This window comes from Capricornis sumatraensis, chromosome 10 (genome assembly GCF_032405125.1).
Source record: "Capricornis sumatraensis isolate serow.1 chromosome 10, serow.2, whole genome shotgun sequence".
Lineage (NCBI taxonomy): Eukaryota > Metazoa > Chordata > Mammalia > Artiodactyla > Bovidae > Capricornis > Capricornis sumatraensis.
Window position 1 is genome coordinate 101,745,060 of NC_091078.1, and position 26,615 is coordinate 101,771,674.

The 26,615-nt window shown below is 46.4% G+C and overlaps 2 protein-coding genes across 13 annotated transcripts in view; one reads left to right on the plus strand and one right to left on the minus strand.

Annotated features, from left to right (window-relative positions):
- Positions 1-16,734, minus strand: part of IFT122 (intraflagellar transport 122) — a 65,689-nt gene extending 48,955 nt beyond the window's left edge. For 7 of the 10 annotated variants that reach the window (XM_068982503.1, XM_068982504.1, XM_068982501.1 and 4 more), the window contains exons 1-5: positions 16,632-16,734; positions 9,932-9,998; positions 8,514-8,598; positions 4,297-4,375; positions 2,467-2,543 (exon numbers count right to left, since the gene is read on the minus strand). In XM_068982503.1, coding sequence (XP_068838604.1) covers positions 2,467-2,543; positions 4,297-4,375; positions 8,514-8,598; positions 9,932-9,998; positions 16,632-16,672 — 349 coding nt within the window. In that variant the 5' untranslated portion in view covers positions 16,673-16,734. The remainder of the gene's footprint in view (positions 1-2,466; positions 2,544-4,296; positions 4,376-8,513; positions 8,599-9,931; positions 9,999-16,631) is intronic. The other 3 variants (XM_068982507.1, XM_068982505.1, XM_068982506.1) reach the window with 1 other exon arrangement.
- Positions 16,735-16,981: 247 nt separating this feature from the next.
- Positions 16,982-26,064, plus strand: MBD4 (methyl-CpG binding domain 4, DNA glycosylase). Of its 3 annotated transcripts, XM_068982558.1 has the most exons (8): positions 16,982-17,203; positions 18,714-18,940; positions 19,356-20,158; positions 22,548-22,622; positions 22,700-22,834; positions 23,839-23,988; positions 24,467-24,570; positions 25,812-26,064. In XM_068982558.1, the coding sequence occupies exons 1-8, from the start codon at positions 17,111-17,113 to the stop codon at positions 25,887-25,889; spliced, it is 1,665 nt and encodes a 554-aa protein (XP_068838659.1). In that variant the 5' UTR covers positions 16,982-17,110; the 3' UTR covers positions 25,890-26,064. The 3 variants fall into 3 exon arrangements, with proteins under 3 accessions (XP_068838659.1, XP_068838658.1, XP_068838660.1); XM_068982557.1 differs by lacking the exon at positions 25,812-26,064 and having other exon boundaries at positions 24,467-24,777; XM_068982559.1 differs by lacking the exon at positions 25,812-26,064 and having other exon boundaries at positions 24,415-24,556.
- The last annotated feature ends 551 nt before the right edge of the window (positions 26,065-26,615 follow it).

The window sequence follows — 26,615 nt, forward strand, 5'->3', positions numbered from 1 at the left end:
ACTCCAGCAGGCCCTCACCATCTCCCAAAGTTTGCCCAAGTTCATGTCCATTGCCATCGGTGGTTGGAATATTACTCAGCAACAAAGAGGAACGAGTATTGACACACGCTACAACTCCGATGGATCTCCAGGGTTTCGTGTGGAGTTTAAAAAGTCAATCTCAAAAGGTCATATGCTCTATGAGCCCATCTTATATAGAGATGGAGAACAGATAAATGGTTCAAGGAGTTAGCTATAATAGGAGATGGGGGAAAGAAAGTGTTAGTCACTCAGTTATGTTCGACTCTCTGTGACCCCCTGGATTGCAGCCCACCAGGCTCCTCTATCCATGGAATTTTCCAGACAAGAATACAGGAGTGCCATTTCCTCCTCCGGGGGATCTTCCTGACCCAGGGATTGAACCGGAGTCTCCTATGTCTCCTGCGTCGGCAGGCGGGTTCTTTACCACTAGCGCCACCTGGGGAGCCCGCAGGAGATGGGGGAGGTGATGATAAAGGAGTATCTTCGCAGTGATGGTCGTTGACACAGGTGACGACGTGATACAACTATACACACACACAGTGCGCCAGGCCAGTCTCCTGGTCGTGACCTTGTGACAGTTACGTGAGATGTATCCACGGGAGAGAGAGGAGGAAGGGCACCCGAGACCTCTCTGCTATCTCTGCAACTCACTGTGAACCTGTAACTACTGCAACTTACTGTGAATCTATAACCACTTCAAAAAAAAAAAAGAGAGGAAGATACATTGGTGAATTTCTAGCCAAACTTTCAGGGGTTTAACTCAAAGAAATGCAACTTTCATAATTATTACACTGTAACCAGGATAGTGGTCAAAGTAATGAAGGATGCCTCCTGAAAATCCAGCCTCCGCTCCCCAGCCTTTCTGGGCCGTGCCCTGTCCCCAGCATACTGGTTGCCTTTGACTTGCTCCCTCCTGCCACTGACGCAGTGTTGCACAACAGGTCTATGTCTGGGCAACACCACCAAATTCTGCTCTGGGTCTGGGCCACGAAGCACGGCCAAGAAGGAAAATCCAGGGCAGAAATACATTTGCAGAGCAAGATGCAACATGCAACAACTTGCCTCCCCCACCTCCGGCACTGGAAGGCCTCCTCCAGCATTTCCGCCTGTGCTCGAGCCGTCTCCCCTCCACCGCACCCTCCAGGGCCTCTCGGGAGTGCTGTCCAGAGCAGGCGCTAGATGCAATCGCGTGGCCTGGGCCCATCCCTTACCCGCGAGGTGACCTCAGGCACGTCCCTGGACCACTCTGAGCCCCAGTTCTGTTTCATCAGCACAGCAAGGATGAGAATGCTACCACGGTTGTCACAGAGCTCACACAGGAATTAATTTAACCCTTGGCACAGTACCTACTGGCCTTCCCTGGAGCCTCGGTGGTAAAGAATCTGCCTGCCAATGCCGGAGATGTAAGAGATGCAAGTTCAATCCCTGGGTCAGGAAGATCCCCTGGAGGAGGAAAAGGCACCCCACTCCCGTTTTCTTGCCTGGACAATCCCATGGACAGAAGAGCCTGGCGGGCTACAGTCCATGCGGTGGCAGAGTCAGGCATGACAGCGACTGAGCACACACACCCAGCGCCCACCACACCACGAACGCTCAACAAACATTACTACTTCACGGTGCATGTTTACAAATTCGACCTCCCTACCTGCCCCCGACCACAAGCTCTTTGAGGGCAGGATTTCTACTTTGTCTCTTTCACCCCAAAAGCAAGCACCCAGACCAGTGCCTCACATGGAGAAAATGCTAAATTTTTCATCAATGACAGTCTCTCCCCCTTTTATGTACACAACGTGCTTTCAATCACATCCTCTCTTTTGAACCTCTGAACTCTTATCAGTGGACAGAAGGAATGCGTTCACTTTAGGTCAGGAAGGGAAACAGAGGAGTCAGATCTCGAGTTCTGCTCTGTGTACCCAGTATCTCCCAGCAAGGAAAACAGAACCGATGAACTGAAAGCCAGACTGGACCTTGAACAGGGAGCCTGCAGGCCTCCATCCGCTCTCCCAGCCTCTGCTCTATGCCGGGACCCCACCAGTGCCATGTGTGGGGCGGGTGTGCTCCTTGGGGAGGACAGCCACAACCACGGAATGAGCAAAGGGGGACACGCTGCACAAGGGTGCTGGGGACACGGAGGTGGGGACAACTGCAGGGTCCCCTCTCAGAGGCAGCAATGCCAGTCACGCCGGGGCTCTCCCGGTTCTCTCCCCACCTCCCTCCCCAGGCCTTCTCCCAAATTGCTGTCTTACCCACCCATTTCTGATCAGACTCAATGGCCTCATTCACTCCCTTGGTTCCTACACAATTTAAAGGACAATTCTCAGCCTCCCCTCAGCCAGTGAAGGGAAAAGAAGGCGCACTGACTCGTCACCACATTTTGGACGGATTTCAGCACTTTTTGCCAATTTCCAGTCATTCCAGGACGAGACGCTGGGAACCCAAACCTACCGATGTCGCTGGAGGAACAGGATGCCAGCTGGTGGGTGACGGGGTTGTAGGAGACACACTGGATGGAGTCATTGTGCCTGGGAAGTAAACAACCAGAGACGATTACACGGCAGACCACAAACACTTCAGCGGCTCCAGCAGAAGCCTGTAATGACAGGCCCGCAGACAGCCTAACTCCGCACCGCGAGCTCTGCTGCAAGTGACCAGTGCAAAGCACAGGGGTGAACGCCCCCTCCTGGCTTGCCTCTCAGCCACCATCTTCCTCTCTACACGTTACCCACCCGCCAGACTGGCCACCTCCTCCAAGATAAACGCGCTGAACAGCTCTCGTATACCAGCTGGGAACAGGACAGAAGGCACCCAGCCAGGCGCACTGGAAGCGCTGCATTAATGGACATTCCTCTTAGGCTTTGTGGAGGCCTGGAAATACATTCATTCGCACAGGATGGAGGTACAGTGAAGACACTATTATAGACCAAGACCTGGAAACATCTGAGATGACCGTGAAGGCTGAGGGAGGCGCGTCCCATGTGTGGCACCTCAGCTTCAGGCTCACTCCACTTGTGAGCCATACTTGACTTGTGACCTCGTTCATTCATTTATTCATTCATCCAAATGTTGATCCGTACACACATGTTCACAGCAGCATTATTCCAACCAGCCAAGAGGTGGAAGCAACCCAAAGGCCCATCAGCAACAGATGAATGGATAAACAAAATATGGTCTGTAGATACACTAGGATGTCATTCAGCAGCAAAACGTACTGGGATTCTGACACGTGCTACAACACAGCTAAGCCTTGAGGATGTTACGCTCGGTGAAACGAACCAGTCACCAAAGAACAAATACTGTAGGACTCCACGGATATGAGGCACCCAGAGCAGTCAGACTCACAGACAGTAGAACTGTGGTGCCTAGGGCTGGGGAAGGGGGCTGGAGGTGGCTGTTTCTAGGGGAGGAGTTTCAGTTTTGTGAGATGAAGAGAGGCCCGGAGGTTCGCCGCACAGCAACATGGATGGACTCACTTAGCAATACTGACCTGCACACTTAAACATGCTCAGGATGGCAAATTGCATGTTCTGTATATTTCACCACAATTCAAAAGAAAACCATCATTTGTTGAGTACCTACAATGGGCCGGGCAAGGCGCCAGGCACCAGAGACACACGGTAAACTAAACACAGGCAGTGTCTGCCCCCACGGAGCTTCCAGGCTGATGGGAGGAATCTGTCATCAGAATAAGTGCAAAACTACAGCCGTGAGGGGCTTCCCTGGCGGTCCAGCGGTTAGGACTCCACGCTTCCACTGCAGGGGCACGGTCAGGGAACTAAGATCCCGCATGCCACACAGCACCCCCAAAATAAAAGTACAGCTGTGAGAAACGCCATGAAGGAGACCCGACCGAGGCTAGCAGGGCAGGGAGGGCTTCCAGAAGAAGCCATGTCAGGGGATGAGCAGAGCCTCGGCACAGAGAGGGGCCTGGAGCACACAGAGCCCAGGTTTCGGGCTGGCCACCCCGGGTGGATGTGAGGCTCTTCCCTGAGGTGGGGACACTGGAGAGGGGCGGCGGGGGCGGGGGGGAGGGTGGTGGTAGAACGTGTGACATCAGACAAAGCAAACTGAACTACATGGAGACACCAGCCAGCGCCAGCCGCACTCCAGACTGCTGCCTCCCTCACTCACTCCCCGACCTCCTCAGCACACAGCCCCACAACTGAACTGCCGTCACGCGGAAAAAAAGTCCTTCCTGCCCTCTTTTCTAAGGGGCTTGTGCCCCGTTCCTCAATAAGAGGCCAACTCATAAGACCGTGTGCCTAAACAATCACTTACGTGTACTTCAGAATGCCTTCCAATTTTGACGTCCAGATTATAACGCTTTTGTCAGCTGATCCAGAAGCAAAGCGTTTGCCTGAAAGTGGTTTTAAAAAGAAAATAAATTTCACTTGTTTTAGGCCAGCATTTTGCAGACAGTATTTCTTAGAAAGCTGCTTCTTTCAGGTCCCTAGGAAGTATCAGTTGCTTCTGCAACCCTTCTTATCAGTGCTGGGTGGCAGCGCTTTGGAGTCAGGAAGTTTGAGTTCATTCCCAGTTCTGCCTGGCACTAATGGAGATGTATGGAGAGCCTGTCGCAAGCCAGCACCACGCCCTATGCTCAGAATTAAGTCCTGATTAAAGCATACGTGATCCCTACCTTCACAGAGTTTGTCTGTTGGGTAAAGCAGGCATTAAATTAAATTAATCAAATTCAAACACAATGTGGAGAGAAAAAAAGCAGCTCTATGAAAGAGAATACATGGGGACCTCATTTCGGTGATGGAGGTTTCTCTGAGAAGGGGATCATTCATTAAGACCTGGAGGCTGAGGGCGTCCCCTGAGGGTTCACTGGATAAGAATCTGCCTGCAATGCAGGAGACATGGGTTCAATCCCTAATCTGGGAAGATCACACATGCCACAGGGCAACTAAGCCCACAGGGCAACAAAGACCTTTATTTATTTTGCACAAGCAAAAATAAATAAATAGAATTATTAGGAAAAACAAAAAAGACCTGAAGGTTGAGCAAAGCTTAGCCAGGTGCAGACAGCGGAAAGGCCCATCCATATGGGTCAAACAGACGTGCAAAGGCCCTGAGGCAGGAAAACATCGCACCTCTGGAGGGCTGAGCGCAGCCAGCCTGGAACGTCACAGGAAAGGGCGAGATGGGTGGTGGTGGGATCTCTTGGGGCTTCGGGGCCACATTAAGACCCTGCTCTCTGTCCTAAGGAAAGGCTTCAAGCAAATGAGGGCCGGGTGAGGCTTTCACTCTCACCCTACTTTGGCTGGGTGGCACCACTGCAAACACTAAGCCAGAGAAGCTGCTCCTGTTTCTTCTTCCTGTCACTGCTCCCCGACCCCGGCAGGCAGCAGGGCAGGGAGAGAGTGGGCTCCAGGCTCAGTGTGAGCGGGAATTCCCTGTGATGTCACCCGCCAGCTGTGGGAGAGCCAGGAGCCACTGAGCATCCCCAGGCCCTCGTTTCCTCATCGGAAAAGCGGAAGCAACAACAATGTTTACCTCTCAGCTATTGTGAGGACACAATGAGATTACAGTGCTTAGGACTGGGGCTAGCCTGGGATCAATGTTGAACAAGATCAGCTACCATTATCACTATTATCTCCTCACATCGTCTTGTATCACTTTCCTTGAAGGAAAAACACTAGTTCTTAACACACTTCTGTTTCATGGCTGCTTATTAAGTATTTAGTAAACTTAAGAGAGAAATCAGAAACAAGCAAAGTCATCATGTTTTAAACAGCAAAACCATGATTCAGTGTATCCTTATTTCTAGATCCAAGGGAGAGGGACTTTGTTATCACTACTCGGTGCTATGAGGGGCGGCATAAGGCACTGGGAAGAATGTGGGCTCTGCAGTCAGAGGACCCAGGTCAGGCCTGGCTCTGCCAAGTCTCCTGTAATGCGCTAAGTCACTTCAGTCGCGTCCGACTCTTTGTGATCCTGTGGACCATGGCCTGCCAGGCTCCTCTGTCCACGGGCTTCTCTAGGCAAGAATACTGGAATGGGCTCCACGCCTATTTTCTCACCCCTTCCCTACCTGCTTCAGAGGCTACTGGGAGGCCAAGTGAGATGACATGTGTGGCAGGACTTTGCAAAACGCTGAAAAACCCTGATCGCAGAGCTTGCTCTGACATCCCCGAGGGCCGTCACAGTGCCGAAGGCCAGAGGCCCTAGACTTATAAATTCTGAGACCTCACAGGTTGTCCCCTGGTATTACTGAGAACTTGAACTCAAATAGGCACATAAGAAAAACAGGACAACCATGGGACAGCACACCTGACTATCAGGCAAGAACCAGCACCGTCTCTGCCACTAACTTGCTATCACGTGACGAAGTGTGCGTGACTTCTCTCGCTCATTATGGAGGTCTAAGGTGAAGAGAAGGGACTGGGTCAGGCTAACACTGGGCGCATGCGGTAGACGCATTTTTGAGAGGGGTCTGTAGCTTTCATCAGATTCTCAAAGAGGTCGTCATCTAAAGAAAGTGAAAACCCTGGAGCCTGAGTGATCTCTGCGGTCCGTCCGCACTGTGCCCCTGGTCCTGCACCTTCCCAGCAGTGGTCACAGAGGCCCGTCTCCAATCCTAAGGCCATATGACACAGGAGGAAGGCGAGACTCAGAGAGTCAACCACCACCGCCAACTCACAGAGCTTTTGGGGTTGGAACTGTCTTATCCCAAAGCCCATGTTCCTCCCACAGACACCCAGCTGTGGGAAGCATGGATTTACTTTAACTCCCAACATCAGTTTCATGCAGCCGGTGTGACGGCCATCTCTCTTCTTCCTCACCCCACCTCGTGCCCTAACTCCAGTGACCCTTCAACTCCACTAGAACCTCCCTCTCCACTGCCCCTCAGCCCTGTGGTCCTCTCTCCCCTCATGACTCAGCAACAGTTCAAGGTCAATGTAGATAATCACTTGTGTGCATACATCCTCTGCCCCTGCCCTCATACTTCATCTTCAAGAGGAGCCTGTAAACCTACCACTCTGGTTAAATCCCCCCTCCACTTGCTCTGCCCCTCCCGTATCTATGCAGCTCTAAGTGATGGAGAAAAAGACATCATCACACCGCTGAGTTCACTTTCAATCCATGATCACCAGCTTCGGGTGGGCCTTTCGTGTAGCTGGGGTCTCACGACACATCCTGGGGCCATTTACTCAGCCCCTTGGGCAGGTGGTGACTGACTTTCTTCCTTTGCCCTCAACTCTCAGACACCTCCTTCCCCATCCTCACTCTCAGATGTTTCTGCTTCCTGCTTCACTGAAAGGATGGGACAGAATTCCGTTGCCAGGACCTGCAGGGACAGCCCCCAGCTTCCCGCCAGGCCCATCTCTGCCCTGGATCTCCTCTCCTCCTCTCACTCAACCACACTGCTCCGGCATTTCCCACTCTCCTCCCTACAGCATCAACTGTCTTCAAATTCAGTGTGTCTGAAACTGAACTCCTGACCTCTCACAGTAAGCTGCAGCCTTCCTCATCTCAGTGGAGGGCAACTCCATCCTTTTATTCCCTCGGGTCAAAAACCTGGGAGTCACCCCGACTCCTTCCTTCACACCCCACATGCAACTGTCAGCCAACCCTACTGGTTCTGCCTCGCAGCTCTATCCACTCCTCACCACCTACTCTGCTTCTACAGAGATCTGAGCCGCCATCACCCGTGTGACAGAATCTGCCCGGATGACACGATGATGATCCTTCACTTGTCCTCCTCCACCCTCACCCCCTGCAGGCTGTTCCCAGTATTGAAAACAGAAATCAGATCAGATTTATCCTCTGCTCAGAGAAATGGTTCCCCATTTTCAGTGAGGATCAAAATTCTGCGGCAGCCCACGTTAACCAGCCAGCCCACGCCTGTTACCTCTCTGCCCTCGTCCCCTACTGCTCCCCACCGACGTTCTGTCCCAGCCCCAGGAAGGCACAGCCACCTGAGGACCTCTGCAACAGCCGTTCCCTCTACGAGGAGCTCCCCTCCCCCTGGCACTAGCTGTCCTTACTTCCCTAGCTCCCCACCTTCAATCTTTGCTTACTGGTCCCCATCTCAACAAGCCATCCTGACTACCCTGCCCCATCCTGCACCCAGCGCCCTGACCCGCCCAGCACTCTCAAGCCCTCTTGTTGTGCCCTTTTTCTTCTTCCTGACACTCACGACCTTCCAGCATACTGTTTAATCTACTTATTTAGTACATTCATTGTATGTCTTTCCTCGAACTCTCTCCCCTTCCCCTCCCACAACACAGACATGAGTCGCACAAGGGCAGGGATCTTTGTTTTGGTCTCTGAAGTATCTCAAGCAGCTAGAACAATACTTGGCCCACAGACGGGCCTCAATAAATACTTAAATGACGGAATTAAGCTGAATGACTGAAGTCTAAGAGACTGACTGTCTTCCGAAACCGGAAGTGGTGCTTGAGCTCACTAACAATGTGGGCACAGCCAAGGAGAGAGACGAGTGACTGTGAGGCCAGGACAGAGACTGAAGCCGAGCAGCTGCTTACCGTCCTTCGCGTACGCCACACAGTACACCGTGTCCTTGTGTCCCTTTAGGGGTTGAAGCAAGGTGCCATCAGACGTGTCGTAAACCTGGCAAGGAAGAGACGAAGCTACAGATTACCCACGTGGCACCCACGAGTCAGAATTCCTGCAGGTCGCTGCTGCTATTTTTATTTTCATACCAAAACATGTGTCAATATTCTCAGTTTGTACCAAGTAAAAACTACATTGAAAAACCAGACTGACTGTGAAAGTTGGGAAACCCAACAAATAGAGGCCACGATTCTGCACGTTATGTGGCTGGGAATGTACCATTAATGCTCGAGAAACAGAAGTTCAGTCCGTGGAACTTCCCTGCAAGGTTCACTCCCCTGTGTGAATCTGGATCTGCGACTAATCAAGCTAGACCCTCCCAGAGAAAGCCAGCACAGAGAGCCCAGTGCGAGCAGGAAGAAACGCCAGTGTAAGCCTGCCCCTACCGCTGACATCACAGAGGCATTCCACGCTTGCTACCGAGAGTCTGAGAGTCACAGACCTGGACCCGGGGTCTGCAAGTGGGAGGGAGTGTTCTAAAGCCCAGCTGTAACATGGACGTAGAATTTTACAGCTGTGTGACATCTATAAATTTTGTGGAGATTGAAAAAAACATACCGTCTGGGAAATAAAGGCAAGACCCTCCAGAAAGGATCCGTGTTGGAGAAGATAACCTATTGGAAAAACTTAAAAGGATTTGGACTGTTTACCCTGGAGAGAAGTCATCTGTGGAACAACTGACTCAGGGCTTTAAGATTATATGGTTTCCCCGCGGACAGTGCAAAGCAGGCTGTCTGCACATCTAGAGACGAGAGAGTGAGAGGAAGCGGACTTACGCAGGAGGAAGGGGCGAGCAGGCAAAGGTTCTCAGGTCGAACATAAAGTGTTCTCTGAAAACGACTTTTATACACTGGGACAGCTTCCAGTAGGAGCTTATATTCTTTGAAAATATGAAAAATAGGACAACATCCATATGGAACTCTTTAGGAAGGGCCTGTGCCTAAAAATTGGGGTCAGGCTGTCTGGCTTTTCATGGAGGGAGCCCCTTCAGTCCTGTTGTTTGAATTTTTTCAGGGCGACACAAATGTGAACTGACAAATGGCTCTGTTTCAAAGGCATTTTGATTAATTGTTTTTCAACTCGTTCATGGTGTCGCAAAGTAAAAAGGGAAAGATTAATGACTCCAAAGGAGGTATTGTTCACAGGTTCCTAGCTGACAGACAGTTTACCTACCTGTTTTAAATAGCCCATTTCCTTCCCTATTAAAAAGTAATGACTCGTTTTTCCGCCCTTGCCTTTTTTATCTTAAAAACCGGGTCAAATTTCAGAGCACTTACACGAGGGAGAGGGGAAAAAAGCGCTTAAAAAGGAAATGCAGACAAAATCCTACCAGTAATCTGCTTCCCGCAGCCACGATCAGCTGGGCTCCATCAGGCTTGAATGCGAGGTCATATACACTAAACAGGAGACAAGGCAAGGCAGACGGACAATCAGGAGCCAAAATGACGAGGCTGGCTATCAGCCAGGAAAGCAAATGCTATGTCCATTACGAAGCACGGCTTGCGTAGGAGGAAGGAAAATAGCAGCTAAGAATTGCGTTTGGTTGCAAATTCCATTCAGTCACCACACCTTCCATCGCAATTCACTTGGCAGCTAGGGTTGTATCCCACTTACTTGTCCAGAAGCCAGACGCCAGACTCGATTCAAAGGGTCAACAGTGGGGGGCACTATGTCATCATGAAACCATGAAGGCTACACAAATGAATGTGTGAGGGCCAGAAAATCCACAGCTCATTTACTGAAATATCATTACTTCCTCCAATTAATCCGGTATTTATCAAGTGCCTCTTCCATGTTAAGAACTAACAGCTACAAGATGACAAAATCAGTCCCTCCCTGCCGTCATGAAATGACCACCCTGTAGGAAGGCAAGGCTCAGACACACTCACAAAGAACCACGTGTCATCAAGTCGAAAGCACACCTTTTTCTCCACATTTTAACACTTCTGATGCTGGGATGCATCTTATAACTGATACTGTGTCAGTTTAGTTGGCAGCATACTTTGCTCTCTTAAATCATACAGAAAATAATATTTTACAAACAGTGACCTCTTAGATTGGATGGAGTATAGAATAAATATTGTGACAAAGGCTTTAGGAGATACATTAAAGCATATATTGTGGGATTCCAAGCAGGAAGACAGAGTGTTCTGATTTGGAGAGGATCAGAAAAAAGCTTCACGAAGAACACAATCTGTGAAAAAGGCAGGGCTTTCGAGACAGGCAGGGGGAGCCTGGGCAAGCGCAGCATTTCAGGCAGAGACAACCAAGCAAAGACAGGACGGCGGGAACAGCAGACATCCAAATAACCGAATTTGACTGAAACGTGTGGCCATGTGCAGGGCGACAGGGAGCAAGAGATAAGGCTGGAGAAGACACACTGCAGCCATATGACAAAGATTCTCAAATGCCCCCGGGCAGACGATTTTATTAGTTCCAGTGACCCTAGGAAGAATGGGTCAGACAGCACTGCCGTGATGGCCTACTGTAAAAGCTAAGCTGGGGTACATTAACCTGGCCCCTATGAGGGACAGAAAACTAGACACCTTGGGGAATTCCCCGGCAGACCAGTGTTAAGACAGAGATTTTATTGTCAAGGGCATGGGCTTGATCCCTGATCAGGAAAAGATTACGGGCAAGGGGAGAAGCGGGCAACAGAGAATGAGATCGTTGGATGGCATCATCGAATCAAAGGACACGAGTTTGCGTAAACTCCAGGAGATAGTGAGGGCATCCCTGGTGGCTAAGACAGTAAAGAGTCTGCCTGTGGTGCACAAGACCAGGTTAGATCCCTGAGTTGGAATGATCCCCTGGAGAGGGAAATGGCGACCCACTCCAGTATTGTTGCCTGGAAAATCCCATGGGTGGAGGAGTTTGGTAGGCTACAGTCCATGGGGTCACAAAGAGTCGGACACGACCGAGTGACTTCACTTTCACTTTTCCAGAAGATAGTGAAGGACAGGGAAGCCTGGCGTGCTGCAGTCCATGGGATCGCCAAGAGTCACACGACTTAGTGACTTAACCGCAGCAAACAGGGAACTGGCGCAGCCAGTAAAGAGTCCGCCTGCAATGCAGGAGACACAGATTCAATCCCTGGGCTGGGAAAATCCCCACTCCAGTATACTTGCCTGGAAAACCCCATGGACAGAGGAGCCTGGAAGGCTACAGTCCAAAGGGTCGCAAAGAGTCAGACACAACTGAGGGACTAAGCACAGGGAACTAAGATCCCGCAAGCCTCAAGGTGTGGCCAAAAGCACACAAACAAAACATTCTGGTAACTACTTAAGAGCATTTAACGCAGAGACACCTCGTGTTTCTCTCTTCAAATGCATTATTTTATGTCGTCCTCACAATTCTGTGAGGTAAGCATTACTGCTCGACTACAGGTGGCACTAGTGGAAAAGAGTCCGCCTGCAATGCAGGACACCCAGGTTTGATCCCTCGGTTGGGAAGACCCCCTGGAGAAGGAAATGGCAACCCACCTCAGTATTATTGTCTGGAGAATTCCATGGACAGAGGAGCCTGATGGGCTACAGTCCATGGGGTTGCAAAGAATTGGACACAACTGAGCAACTAACACTTTCACTTTCTCTCGAGGACATCACAGCTCAGAGAGGTCAAGTATCTTGCCCAGCATCACAGAGTCAGCAAGTGAAAGGGCCAGAATTTTAACTCAGGTCTGACTCTAGAGTCTGTGCTATCCCTCCTTCCACTCTCCTGAGTTACTATCAATTTTAACAAATTTTGGCTGCTCTCAATGGTTTAAAAACAGTGGCTGATATTTATTAAGCACATTTATTTACATGTATGCAAAGTACAGTTTAAATGCTTTACACATGTTAACTTCCTTAATTTTCATAACAACCCTATATCTATTTCACAAATGAGAAAACAGGTATAAAGAAATTAACTAACCTGCTTGAAAATAAACAGCTACTGAGTGGACTGAGCATGCACTCAATGCAGTTAGAGCCAGAATTCAAATCCAGTGCTCAGTTGCTAGCTATCAGCAGCTCGTACTACGAGCACTTTTATAACAGAGTTAAAAGATAAGTTTAAAAAAAGTTTTTTTTAACTCAAATCTCTTAAAAGTACAAGTGAAAGATACAGTGGAAAGGCTATATGTTTCAAGAAAAGAGCAGTACAGGAAAGAGGAACATCCCTACGGAAAACAGACAATTCCTTGTGTTTAAGATACAGATAAAGATCTCCTACTTGTGTTGCCTGCTTGACTCCTACAGGCATTTGAGCCTGCTTTTCCCTGCAACCCTGGGAATAATGAATGCAGTGGTTCAGAGCACTGGCTCTGGAGAGAGGCAGAAAACTACCCCCATCACTTACTGTGTGACCTTGACAAATTATATACCCTCTCTGTGCTTCAGTCGCCTCCTTTGTAAAACAGAAATAAGTACAGTACCTATGTCAGCGGGTTGTTGTGAGGTGACAATGAGATAAAAAATATGAAGTTCTTAACCAGGGCTTGGCACAGAGTGAGCATTAGCTATTACTCATACAGAGTACAAAGAGAGCAACTACCTCCAAAGGGAGCCTTAAGGACGTTCAGGACTTCACCGTGAGACGAAGGCATGCTTTCCTCACACAGAGAGGCCTAAGAAAAGACAGAGGGGGAGTGGCCCTGTTCCAGAAGCTAAAACAGAGGCTTCATAATGAAGCTGAAAAGATCATGAAGAAAGATTTTGAAAGTCAGGCTGTGGAAAACTCCCAAGTAAATCAGTATTCCCCCAAATGCAACCTTATATGATGAATTTCAGTTCAGTTCAGTCGCACCTGATTCTGCTACCCCAGGGACTACAGCACGCCAGGCTTCCCTGTCCTTCACCAACTCCCAGAGCTTGCTCAAAGTCATGTCCATAGAGTTGGTGATGCTATCGTATCATCTCATCCTCTGTCGTCCCCTTCTCCTCCTGCCCTCAAACCCTCCCAGCATCAGGCTCTTTACCAGTGAGTCAGCTCTTCACATCAGGTGGCCAAAGTATTGGAGTCTCAGCTTCAGCATCAGTCCTTCCAATGAATATTCAGGACTGATTTTCTTTAGGATGGACTGGTTGGATCTCCTTGCAGTCCAAGGGACTCTCAAGAGTCTTCTCCAACACCACAGTTCAAAAGAATAAATTCTTTGGTGTTCAGGTTTCTTTATAGTCCAATTTTCACATCCATACATGACTACTGGAAAAACCATAGATTTTACTAGAAGGACTTTTGTTGGCAAAGTAATGTCCTGCTTTTTAATATGCTGTCTAGGTTATATGGTGTTTCTTCCAAGGAGCAAGAGTCTTTTAATTTCATGGCTGCAGTCACCAACTACAGTGATTTTGGAGCGCAAAAAAAATAAAGTCTGCCATTATTTCCCTTGTTTCCCCATCTATTTTCCATGAAGTGATGGGACCAGATGCCATGATCTTAGTTTTCTGAATCTTGAGTTTTAAGTCAACTTTTTTACTCTCCTCTTTCACTTTCATCAAGAGGCTTTTTAGTTCCTCTTCACTTTCTGCCATAAGGGTGGTGTCATCTACATATCTGAGGTTATGGATATTTCTCCCAGCAATCTTGATTCCAGATTGTTTCATCCAGCCTGGCATTTCGCATGATGTACTCTGCATAAAAGTTAAATAAGCAGGGTGACAATATACAGCCTTGACGTACTTCTTTCCCAATCTGGAACCAGTCTGTTGTTCCATGTCCAGTTCTAACTATTGCTTCTAGACCTACATCCAGATTCTCAGGAGGCAGGTCAGGTGGTCTGATATTCCCATCTCTTGAAGAATTTTCCATAGTTTGTTGTGATCCACACAGTCCAAGGCCTTGGCATAGTCAATAAAGCAAAAGTAGATGTTTTTCTGGAACTCTCATGGAATGCTCATGTTTTTCCGGAACTCTCTTGCTTTTACAATGATCCAATAAATGTTGGCAATTTGATCTCTGGTTCCTCTGCCTTTTCTAAATCCAGCTTGAACATCTGGAAGTTCACGGTTCACGTACTGTTGAAGCCTGACTTGGAGAACTTCGAGCATTACTTTGCTGGCATGTGAGATGAGTGCAATTGTTGGGTATTTTGAGCATTCTTTGGCATTGCCTTTCTTTGGGATTGGAATGAAAACTGACCTCTTCCAGTCCTGTGGTCACTGCTGAGTCTTCCAAATTTGCTGGCATATGGAGGGCAGTACTTTCACAGCATCATCTTTTAGGATTTGAACTAGCTCAACTGGAATTCCATCACCTCCACTAGCTTTGTTCGTAGTGATGCTTTCTAAGGCCCATTTGACTTCACATTCTAGGATGTCTGGCTCTAGGTGAGTGATCACACCATTGTGGTTATCTGGGTCATGAAAATTTTTTTTGTATACTTCTTCTGTAAATTCTTGCCACCTCTTCTTAATATCTTCTGCTTCTATTAGGTCCATACCATTTCTGTCCTTTATTGTGCCCATCTTTGCATGAAATGTTCCCTTGGTATCTCTAATTTTCTTGAAGAGAGCTCTAGTCTTTCCCATTCTATTGTTTTCCTCTATTTCTTTGCATTGATCACTGAGGAAGGCTTTCTTATCTCTCTGTGCTATTTTTTGGAACACTGCATTCAAATGGGTATATCTTTCCTTTTCTCCTTTGCCTTTAGCTTCTCTTCTTTTCTCAGCTATTTGTAAGGCCTCCTCAGACAACCATTCTGCCTTTTTGCATTTCTTTTTCTTGGGGATGGTCTTGATCACTGCCTCCTGTCCAATGTCACGAACCTTCATCCATTGTTCTTCAGCCACTCTATCAGATCTAATCCCGTGAATCTCTTTGTCACCTCCACTGTATAACAGTAAGGGATTTGACTTAGGTCATACCTGAATGGTCTAGTGGTTTTTCCCTACTTTCTTCAATTTCAGTCTTAATTTGGCAATAAGGAGTTCATGATCTGAGTCACAGTCAGCTTCCGGTCTTGTTTTTGCTGACTATATAGAGCTTCTACATCTTTGGTCACAAAGAATATAATCAGTCTGATTTTGGTATTGACCATCTGGTGATGTCCATGTGTAGAGTCTTCTCTTGTGTTGTTGCAAGAGGGAGTTTGTTACAACCAGTGCATTCTCTTGGCAAAATTCTGTTATCCTTGACCTGCTTCGTTTTGTACTCCAAGGCCAAATTTGCCTGTTACTCCAGGTATCTCTTGACTTCCTACTTTTGCATTCTAGTCCCCTGTAAGGATATCTGTTTTGGGTATTAGTTCCAGAAGGTCTTGTAGGTCTTCATAGAACCACTCAATGATGGTTTAGGTGATAAAATAATGAATTTAGGTGATAAAAATGGAACAGAACATTAAACAATATTGAATCATAAAGCGAGACAGTCATTCTCTTTCGAGACTCTTTCAAACGTTCTCACAAGACACAGGACAGTCTTGGTTTGATGCTATTCATCTCAAGCACCTCTCCGACCACACTTGCTAAATCTCCAGCTTTAAGGCTTGAGGCTCAAAGGTTCCCTAGCAACAGTATCTAGGTTCAACTTGTTAATCTCCTTTTGTGTCTCCCTGCCTTAAATCCTACAGTTATCTTACATTTACAGCGATTGCTACCGGTTTTCATATACGGAGTAATAAGGTTTCCCTGTAGAATGTAAAATCATATTTAAAGAAAAATAAGTCAGACAATTTTGAGAAAAAACAAACAAGACTATAGGCAGCACGTGGATGTGGCAAAAAGTTGTCAAGTTGGGAAAACACCGAGGAGCCCAGGATGGATTTTTGAGTAAGGCAACAAGATCAGATTGTGAGGACGTGTGAAGCCGCCTCCAAAGACCGCTACCTCATACGTGGTACATCCCCTCGCTCCCACTCCAGGCCTCAGTTTCTCCATCTGCAAAGGGGTGGGAGGGCGACCTTGGAGTCGCCTAGACCCGGGACTCAGTGCCCTCAGCCCAGGCCGCAGGCCCGTTGCCGTTGGCAACCACCGGGATACACTCCAAGGCGCCCGCCATCCCTGCTGGCCCTCGGCCTCCCGCTCCTCCCGGACAGCCCCGCTCCTCACCACTGTTCGACTTTATCTCTCCACGTCAACACGGCCCTCATCGCGGCTTCCCTGAAGCCTCGGGCCCCTCCTCCCCGCCTCAGCAACAGGCCTCACTCAGCCAGCCACTTTGTCTACCTGCGTTACCCCTGGCAACGCACATGCGCAGTGAGCTGCGCGCGCGACAGCGTTTCGAGTGCGCATGTCTTAAAGGGCTGGAACGGTGGAATGGGAACCTAGCGGCGTCCGCGATTGGTCGGAACGGTGCGTCTTCCTTGACGAAGGATTTGATTGGCTGAGCCGCGGAAATGGCTGCGGTCGAGGGGGCGGCCGGAAAGCTGCTGAGGAATCGGACAGACTTTCACTGCACTCATCTGTTGATTCCAGCCTAGCGCTCCGAACTGAAGAAAATTTCACTTCTTACTCCGCTGCACACCCAGACCGACGCCCCCTTTCGGCCTGTTGCTGCCGCCGGAGCCCACTTGAGGGGCACGTCTGGGATGGAGAGTCCGAGCCTGGGGGACTGCGGAGCTGCCCCCTCGGTCGTCGACCGTGAGCGCCTAGTCCCAGACCGGCTGTGTGACCTCCGGCAAGTCATTGTCCCCTTTCGGGCCTCAGCTTCACCAGCTGTATAACGAGTGTTGGTTGTGGGGGTGGGGGGGGGGGAGTAGAATGTGGGTGGGCCTTTCTCAGCTAGGGTGGATGGAGCCTTGGAGGCCGCCAGGGTTAATTCCTGCAAGCAGAGGCTGGACGAGGTTGCTGGGAGGTTTTCTGGTGCAAGGAGATGACTGCCTGGGAGTCAGTCATCTGACTGGAGGATCATCAGTCATCTTGGAGGATCCGAGAAAGACCTTGGAGATGTCGTGTTAAGCAGCCAGCAGCGCCCGAGAAATGGGTGCTGTGAGAAAGTAACACAGGAAGCTGCTGTCATTGAGTCCTTGTGTATGCGCGGGATGGGGCTAAGATGACTTACGTACTCCCCCTTCAAAAAAAAAAAATGTAATCTTCAGAACTACCTTAAAACAGGTATCACCTCCTTTTTACAGGTGGATAAACAGACTTTGAGAGGTTGAGTAACTTGCTCTTGGATCACACAGATAGTAAATGAAAGAGCTGGGATTTGACTACATTCGGTTGATTTTAAAGTTTGTGCTGTTTTCACCAGAATTCAGTTTCCTTATCACCAAAGCTGTGAAGGGTAAAATTTGTCAAGATCCACCCCGAATCCCTCAAATTATTTAACCCCTAATTGCATCAGAAGACCTTGATTCTAATTCTAGTTAATCACTGATTCATGCTTAGTTTCCCTGTTTGTAGAAAGGAAGTTGGTTAGACAGACTCTCTAGACACTCATCCAACTTTGAAAATGTATGATTGAGTGATTAGGATACCCTCTACTGAAGTTTTTCAACAGTAGTACAGGGACAGAAGTATTAGACCAAGATTTAAGTATACGTGGGTTCTGGAATCATTTCTGCAAGTAACAATCTTCCTGTCACTCAGTTTTATCAATAAAATGAGAGGAATCCTTATCCTACCTACCTTCACAAGGTTATCAGATCAAGAATGAATGAGAATTTGAAAATTCTGTATCAGAAGTTCTTTACCTTTTTGAGGGCTACAACTTCTGATGAAAGTAATAGATACTTTCCCACCACCCCCAAAATGCACATATATTACAATTTTTACCTCACTTATTTGGGGGGGAGGGTGAAAGAGGGTATCTCACTAACTCCTTTAAGCCTTTCTGTGTATCCCCAGGTTAAAAACTTGGCTCTTTGTTCATATGTTTCATTTTATGCCTGGTGTCACCAGAAACCTCTATAACAGTGCTATTCAATGATTAACAAAAAAAAATGTTTTCTAGCAAATTGCTTGAGTTTTTCATTGTGCAGAGATTTCAAGCCCTTTTTAACCCCTATTGGAGGACAGGAAGGTGTTGAAAAATAGGAAGATACTCTCATAGCATGACTGATCCATACTGACTCTAACCTCTCCCATAGTCCATGTAGTTCCTTCTCTGTCACTGGCTGAAACTGAATAAGCAGAATCAAATTAATTTTAAATGAGCTAATCACTTGGACTTCGGTTTTTTTCAGGGAGGAAGATGTTGCTCTGGGGTCAGAAACAGTGGGAGAGGATGAAAAGCAAATGGTGATGAAAAGCAGCAGTGAATGTAATCTCCCGCTACAAGAGCCTATTGCTTCTGCTCAGTCTGGCAGGAACGCAATGACAGAGTGCCGAAAGTCTGTACCGTGTGGATGGGAAAGAGTTGTGAAGCAAAGGGTATCTGGGAAAACAGCAGGCAAATATGACGTATATTTCATCAGGTGAGCATGCAGGGTCGTAAAGACAGTACAGCCAAATAATTTTGTCCAGACAGATGGTAGGAAAGCATAGCAGAAATTGTGACTTTTTTCTGTCTTTACCATAAAACCATCATGGATTCTGTTCCTTCATTGTCACTGCTTAGTTGTATCAGGTGAGCTGGGGACAAATACTTAACATTTTCTCTGACTGTGAATGGCTACTGGGAAGACTGGTTGAGTTATATTTGTAAAATTGTGTTATATTATCAAAAAGGAAGCTATTTAAAAGCACCATTTTAGCAGTTTTTTATTTTAAATAGCAATGTCCATGGCAAAATTTGGAGGTTATTAATAAAACATCTGAAACGTGACGCAGTTCTTTTTAAAAGTCACTTTTATTTACTAGCAGTAAGTGTCCTTTAATATCATTTTCTAGCCCACAGGGACAGAAGTTCAGATCCAGAGTTTCACTTGTTAATTATCTTCACCAAAGTGGAGAGACTTCTCTTAAGCCAGAAGACTTTGATTTCAGTGTACATCCCGAAGGGAGCATCAAGTCAGGATGTAAAGGCCGAAACACAGCAGCTCTGACATTCCAACTGCAACACCAAAGTAACAGTTCAAACCGGAACCTCAGGACACGGAGCAGGTGGAAAAAAGATGTGTTTCCCCTGCCAAGTGCTTGTTTGGAATTGCAGGTTAGCAGAGAACTACCTAACTTGAAAGAAGATGAGGGTGTTCATAATATTGCCTCCAGAAAGGTTAGAAAGTCCAAAAGAAAGGTGACTGTTTTGAAAGAGATTCAAACTAAGAAAACAAAAATAGGGCGCCGCAAGGGTCTTCCCGATCCTGTCCAAAGTGATAGAGCATCTCAGAGTGAACCTGTTGCACAGGAAAGTCACCTTGAGGGAACTTGCTGCATCTCTGATGCCAGAGCCCGCGACCAGGCCCTGGGTGTGACCACTGAAGAGGAGAGGCTTGGTAAAAAAAAATCGTCATGTTTGGGATCAGACGTTGAACAGATCCCTTCTGGCATCGTAAGCAAATCATGTTCGGCCAAAGAAGCGGAACCCAACAATCAGTGTGAGGACACCTTTTTAGAATCTGAGGAAACAAGAACCAAAGTAGAAGCTGCAGAGAGGAAGGAGTATTTGCAAATGGACATTTCAGAAGGTGGCTCTGAAACAGACGACAGCTCACAAACAGAGAAAAACCCTACGTCTGCGAAAGTATCTCAAGGTATTCAGTGCACTTAAGTGCTGTTAAAGGCGCGATGAGTTTGCACTTCCTCCCTGTAGCCAGTTAGGATGTGGGAACAGAATGAAGTTCTTGAGCCCTGTTATCAGATACATCCTACCAGTTGGTCCTAGTGCTTTGTCTAACTGATGTTTAAGCCCTTTGGCATGGCAGAGAAGGAATCGGCGGGCTGCCACCCTGATGCTCCCAGCAGAGGATAATTGTGCCACAGACAGTTGCTACCGTGGCTCGCGGTACAACACCTGGGACTCTATCAGCAGTGCTCTCCCTTCTTCCCTTTTGTCCAGTAATCTTATAACTTTAGAGCGGAAGAAAAGGCTGCCCTTGTGAGGTTTGAGGAAGACTCCTTTTATATGTAAACTGTTTGAGATTAGCCAGTATCTTCTCTTTGCACCCTTGTTACTTATTACTGATATGTGACTTCCAGTTTAATTTTGCATGTATGACAATCATTTTTATTTTCTGTTGGAATGCTACTCTAAAATGCTTTAGAGCTCTAAATAATTCAAAACTAATCACATAGTTCATCTATTATTTGTAATACGCTCTTAATACAGAGTTCAGGGCTTAGCAGTTTTGCCTTTATGATACTTCAGTGAATAGGAGATGAAAAGGAGACCTTTGAGCAGCCTCTGTTAGTTATTCATTATGCCATTATGATATAATGAATAACTCCTTTAAAGAAGAATAGTAATTTTACTTGAAGTCCTATGGGGAGACAGCGTGGACAGACCCGTAGAGCAGGTGGTTAGACTTGGTTCCCTCTCTTGGTCCCCCTCATGGTTTTATTATGTCTTTGCTGTGCCTGGAGTTTCTCTGCCTTAAATGGAAGATGAGCACATACACCTAGGAACTGCATAAAAATTCTTCAGATCTGTCCTTTAAAGACCTTGAGCTTCCTAAAGTCTTGAAGTTTATGTAGATTTATTGCTAGTCCAATGAGCAAATAAAATACTGAAAACATCCTTTAGTGACTAAAATAGAAGTATTCTATTCATCGCATGCATAAAGTCTACTCTTAACATGAGATGATACGGTTACTATAGGTAATAATAGGTGTCTGATGGAGTAGTAAAGACTTGCCCATTGTCTTAGTTATAAACTGCCAAGTGAACTGAACTTAGTCTCCTATTAATAAGAAGGCTTAGACAGCATATACTTACAGGAATCCGCAGAAGAAATTAGCAAGTAGGTAGTAAGAGCAGTTTCTGTTGTTCTAATTCTTTTTACTTTCCACTGGGCTTTGCTAGAATAGCAAAAAACCCCAGACTGATCACCTAGAGACATGGATACGTATCCCAATCTATGGTCAGTCTCACTGTTGTTCGGATAGTTGCTTAATTTCTAAGCCTTAAGAGTCTTCATCTGTAAAATAACAAGCGGTAACCCTCACTAGTCCTGTTTTTCCCATCATGAGTGTTGTAAAATGGGAAGTGAAAAAGATGGCTTCATGCTAGACAAACACAAGGTATTATTAACTGACATGCAAATTTAGAGGGTATGGCTCTAGCGAGTATTAAATGTGATGATTTTAGAAACTTGAGAGGCCTAATAATGGTGGTTAAAGAGTCTTTGTTAAATTGAACATCCCAGTAGATGTGGCCTCCGGTGTTGTAAGGTCCAAATCTTTGGGTTTTTCTGCAGGTTTTGTTTTACCTGTATCCTTTTTTGCTGTTTTTCTGATAAAAGTATTCATTGCAGAATATTTGAAAAATACAGAAAATTACAAGAAAAGTTAACAACAACCATTGTATCATTTTGGTTTATTTCCTTCTAATCAGTATCATATTTTTTCTTTTTTTTTTAAATTGGGATCATGTGTTGAGTATTGCTTTTTTCACTTAAAAATTAATGACATGGGAAAAAATTCATGATCCAGTCTTAAAATATTTTAATGACCACATTGTACAAATGTCATAATTTAAAATATTCAATATTATTTCCAGTTTCTGAAAATAGTGAACTCCGAACATAAAGAGAACTAGTAGAGTGGTTAAAGGCATGGACTCAGGAGCCAGTTGCCTGGATTAGAATTTTAGCTCTAACCACTAATTAAATAGCACAAAGAAGTATAGCTAATAAGAAAAAAAAAAGGATTGCAGCTCTGACACTTACTAGCTGTGTGACTCTGGGCAAGTTACCTAGCTTCTCTGTTCCTCAATTTCCCTATCTTCAAAGTAGAGATAAAATAGTACCTGCCTAGCTCCTAGGTCATTAGTAGGGTTAAATTGGTTAATTTTTGTGAAGCTTAGAGTAGCACCTGGGGCATTCTAAACACTTTTTAGTAGTAGTGGAGTGTTATTTGCAGTCCTGAATATTTCTGTAGACTGAACCATGGATTCTATAAACAATGTTCACACTTCCTTTTCAGAAGACACCGTCCCACGAACACAAATAGAAAAAAGGAAAACAAGCCTGTATTTTTCCAGCAAATACAACAAAGAAGGTATGCCTTTCCCCATCAGAAAGCCAGACTTTAAATCTGCGTCAGGTGTTCAGCTCTGATACAGTGTGTCTGTTTAGCTCTTAGCCCCCCACGACGCAAGGCCTTTAAGAAGTGGACACCTCCGCGGTCACCTTTTAATCTCGTCCAGGAAACTCTTTTTCATGATCCGTGGAAGCTCCTCATTGCAACTATATTTCTCAATCGGACCTCAGGTTTGGGATTCTTTTCATCTTTGTCTTGGTAGAGACTCTGTGTTGAGGAGAATTGTTTAGGAGGCCTGGCCTCAGGTTTGATTTTGACCTCGGTTCAGTTGCTCAGTCGTGTCCGACGCTTTGACCTCAGGTGAGGCCTTCTTTTAATCTTCAAATTTTTCACCTATGAGAAAGTTAGACTAGATAACCTCTAGCAGCTTTTTTTTTTTTAATAATTAAACATTTATTTTTAATTAATGGATAATTGCTTTCCAGTACTATATCTGTGTCTCTATCACCAGCCTTTTTTTGCATTAAGGAGCAAATTGTCATTTATTTTCTGCTTCCAAATTATTTTTGGTCATCAGTGAAAATCATGTCTCTGTCATGTAGAAATGCAGTTCTTTTTCACTGGATGCTTTAATGTCGTTGGCATCTTTGTGTTCTGTACGCTTTTACACCAGTTATCTGATGATCTGATTATTTAAACACTGACATCATGCAAGGCCAGATTTCAGCGTAATCTGGACAACTAACCAAATAGGTTAATGATGTTAGGTTTCGACCCTGAAAATGGTTGCTGTTTATTTAGGTAATGTCTTCTTGTGCACGCTAGATCGCTTAGTCGTGTCCAACTCTTTGCAACCCCATAAACAGTAGCCTGCCAGGCTTCTCTGCCCATGGGATTCTCCAGGCAAGAATATTGGAGTTGGTTGTCATTCGCTTCTCCAGGGGATCTTCCCAACCCAGGGGTCGAACCCAGGTCTCCCACATTGCAGGCAGATTCTTTACCATCTGAGCCACCAGGGCAAGTTTCATATAGAGAGTTTTTTGTTTTTTGTTTTCATTCTTTCTTTCTTGTTAAACCACCAATTAGAAGACGTTGGTTTCCCAGATGGCTCAGTGGAGATGCAAGAAACACTTTTCACTTCAGTTTCATTTGAGATTTGTAGATAAGGAAGTACCTGCACCTGAAATCAACCCATCTGGAAGCATGTAATCGCATCCTTATTTTTACTTCCCAGGCAAAATGGCCATCCCTGTGCTCTGGCAGTTTCTGGAGAAGTACCCTTCTGCTGAGGCTGCAAGGACCGCAGACTGGAGAGATGTTTCAGAACTTCTTAAACCTCTTGGTCTCTACGATCTTCGAGCGAAAACCATTATCAAGTTCTCTGGTAACTTTACCCATACACCCAAAAGAGAAAACATAAAAATGTGCCTATTTAAGAGAGAGCCGCACCTTAAATTTCAGTGTCCTCAATTGTGACATTAGTAGAGATCTTTCAGCCCAAGCTCCGAAGGCATTTGAAAATCGTTCACTTGCCCCAAACCACGGTATCTCACTGACCCAGGAGATAAATCTTTGCCCAGCACTGGGTCAGGCTGTGTGAGCAGGATTAGGGGAAGAAGGCAGTGAAGCAGAAAGCCCAGCTGACCTCTGGGATGTTACCTCTGTCCACTTAGCCCAGCTCAAGACAATAAGATGAGTTCGTGATAACACGAGCAGAGCCAACAGGACTTGCGCTGCAGGAATTCAGAAGGAAGCAGTCACCACTGAGGCCATTAGGAGACATGCTTTCCCATCCCTTTCTCCTTTTTAGGGAAAGGATTTTTCTAGAGGCTGACCTGATGTGTGGGGTGTTGTATTCTCAGATGAATATCTGACAAAACAGTGGAGGTACCCGATCGAGCTTCACGGGATTGGCAAATACGGCAATGACTCGTACCGAATTTTTTGCGTCAATGAGTGGAAGCAGGTAAGGCCCAGCTCCAGCATGTTCTGTCTCTGGGGCAAAATAAGTTCACCGCGGTGGTTCAGACGATTTCTTGGACCTAACTCGCTATTACGATCACAACCAATTTCACTCCAAGCTGGAGGGGTAGTGGAGGCTTGGGGTTTATTGATGGCAGGAGAGGGTCTAGAGGTTTTCCCGAGTTGATGAAGACTCCCTGGCCTCGGAGTGACCCCATCGGTGTGCCTCTGCTGGGCCTGTTCCTGTCGTTCCCATTCACATACCGTCTCTAGGCCCGATGTGGTTTTCCTCATGTCGTAGCCGTACTCACCTTCACAAGCCCACCCCTGGAGAGCAGGCAGGTGTGGGATTAGGTGGTCTCAGTTTGTATAGTCGATGGTTCCTTCATCAGCTGCCCATTCTGTCGAGCATGCCCAGCCTGCAGGCATCCGGGAGGCATCCTGGCCACTGGTAGGCACTGCCTCAGAGCCTGGCACACTGCCCCCTCAGTCTGTGACTTGCCCTGAAGCATTTAGCTGCTCAGTCTAGCCAAACCCAACCCTGCCTCACCAGGTATTGTGACCTGAGCAGGTTGTTTAAAACTCTCAGGGTCTATAACCTCCTTCTGGAAAAATAGCCTATTGATATTTGACTCACGTTATCACCACCTCACACACTGAGTCCTGGGGAAGATCAGTTCCAAACTGGAAAGTATCTTGTAAACTGTGAAGGATTCCTTTGATGTAAGGTGTAATTCTAAACATTCGTGAATCCCGTTAGGTTACAGATTATTATAATTTGTCAGGTATTTAATCATAAGGTACTGTTCTCCCACCTTTTTTTATTTTTTTAAATAATTTTAATTTTTTTTACTTATTTTTGGCTGCACTGGGTCTTCACTGCCTTGTGTGGTCTTTCTCTGGTTGCGGTGAATGGGTGCTAGTCTTCATTGGGGTATATGAGCTTCTCGTTCCACCGACCTCTCTTGTTGCGGTGCCTTCTCTTGTTACATAGCACAGGCTCTAGGGTGCCTGGACATCAGTAGTTGTGGTGCGTGGGTTTAGTTGCTCTGCATGTGGGATCTTCCCAGACCAGGGATCAAACCTATGTCCCCTTCATTGGCAGGTAGATTCTTATCCACTGTGCCACCAGGGAAAATACACCCCCACCACCACCATGACTATATCTTTAAAAAGCCAATTTAATAAATGCATTTCTGACGAACTTACATAAGGCACCTGTCTCCTGTGCTGTATTTCTTCCAGGTACACCCTGAAGACCATAAGTTAAATAAATATCATGACTGGCTTTGGGAAAACCACGAGAAATTAAGTCTATCTTAAAAACTCTTTGAAGTTTTCAGACTTGTGTTTTATACGTCGCTTTGCATTTCGATTCTTCAGAGCTCCGTTAAGCACAACCACCTTTCCAGGTGTATAGATTTTAATCAGCCCGACGACTGCCAACCTACTGTGTGTTTTCTTAATGTGTGTGCCACTGGTAGATCTTTGCTACTGAATGTGCTGGACCATGGTTTAAGAGTTTTTTGATTTAGGAAATAATAAATTGTTATTTGACAACAGTCCTAAAAATGTAAATGTATATGACTTTCCAATAATGAAATGTGATTTGAAGTTGGGAAAAAACTCTTCCTAGTTACCGACAATATAAAGCAAATTTCTATCAACCCTGTTTGAGGGAAGATTAGACTTTCTGCTCTCTTTCTGTAGAAAATGATACCATTGCTGTTTAGTTGCTAAGTTGTGTCCAACTCTGTGCAACCCTGTCTGACTGTAGGTCACCAGGCTCCTCTGTCCATGGAGATTCTCCAGGCAGGAACACTGCAGTGGGTTGCCATTTCCTCCTTTAGGGGATCTTCCTGACCCAGGGAGTGAACCTGCGTCTTCTGCATTGGTAGGTGGATTCTCTACCACTGAGCCACTAGGGAACCCTATCAATAAAAATATTTTTATTAAAAAACACCTGTGAGGGTGATCTGGCCGTGTCATCCGTCACCCCATTGACTGCTGGGGTTGATTTGACTGGTTGATTGGCTAGGCGAGCTGCAT

Bases quoted from the DNA above. Each gene is read 5' to 3' on its own strand.
- MBD4 (XM_068982557.1), top strand. From the start codon at position 17,111: ATGGAGAGTCCGAGCCTGGGGGACTGCGGAGCTGCCCCCTCGGTCGTC. The intron at 22,835-23,838 runs GTTTGGGATTCT...TTTACTTCCCAG, and splicing joins ATTTCTCAATCGGACCTCAG to GCAAAATGGCCATCCCTGTG. The intron at 23,989-24,466 runs GTAACTTTACCC...TTGTATTCTCAG, and splicing joins AACCATTATCAAGTTCTCTG to ATGAATATCTGACAAAACAG.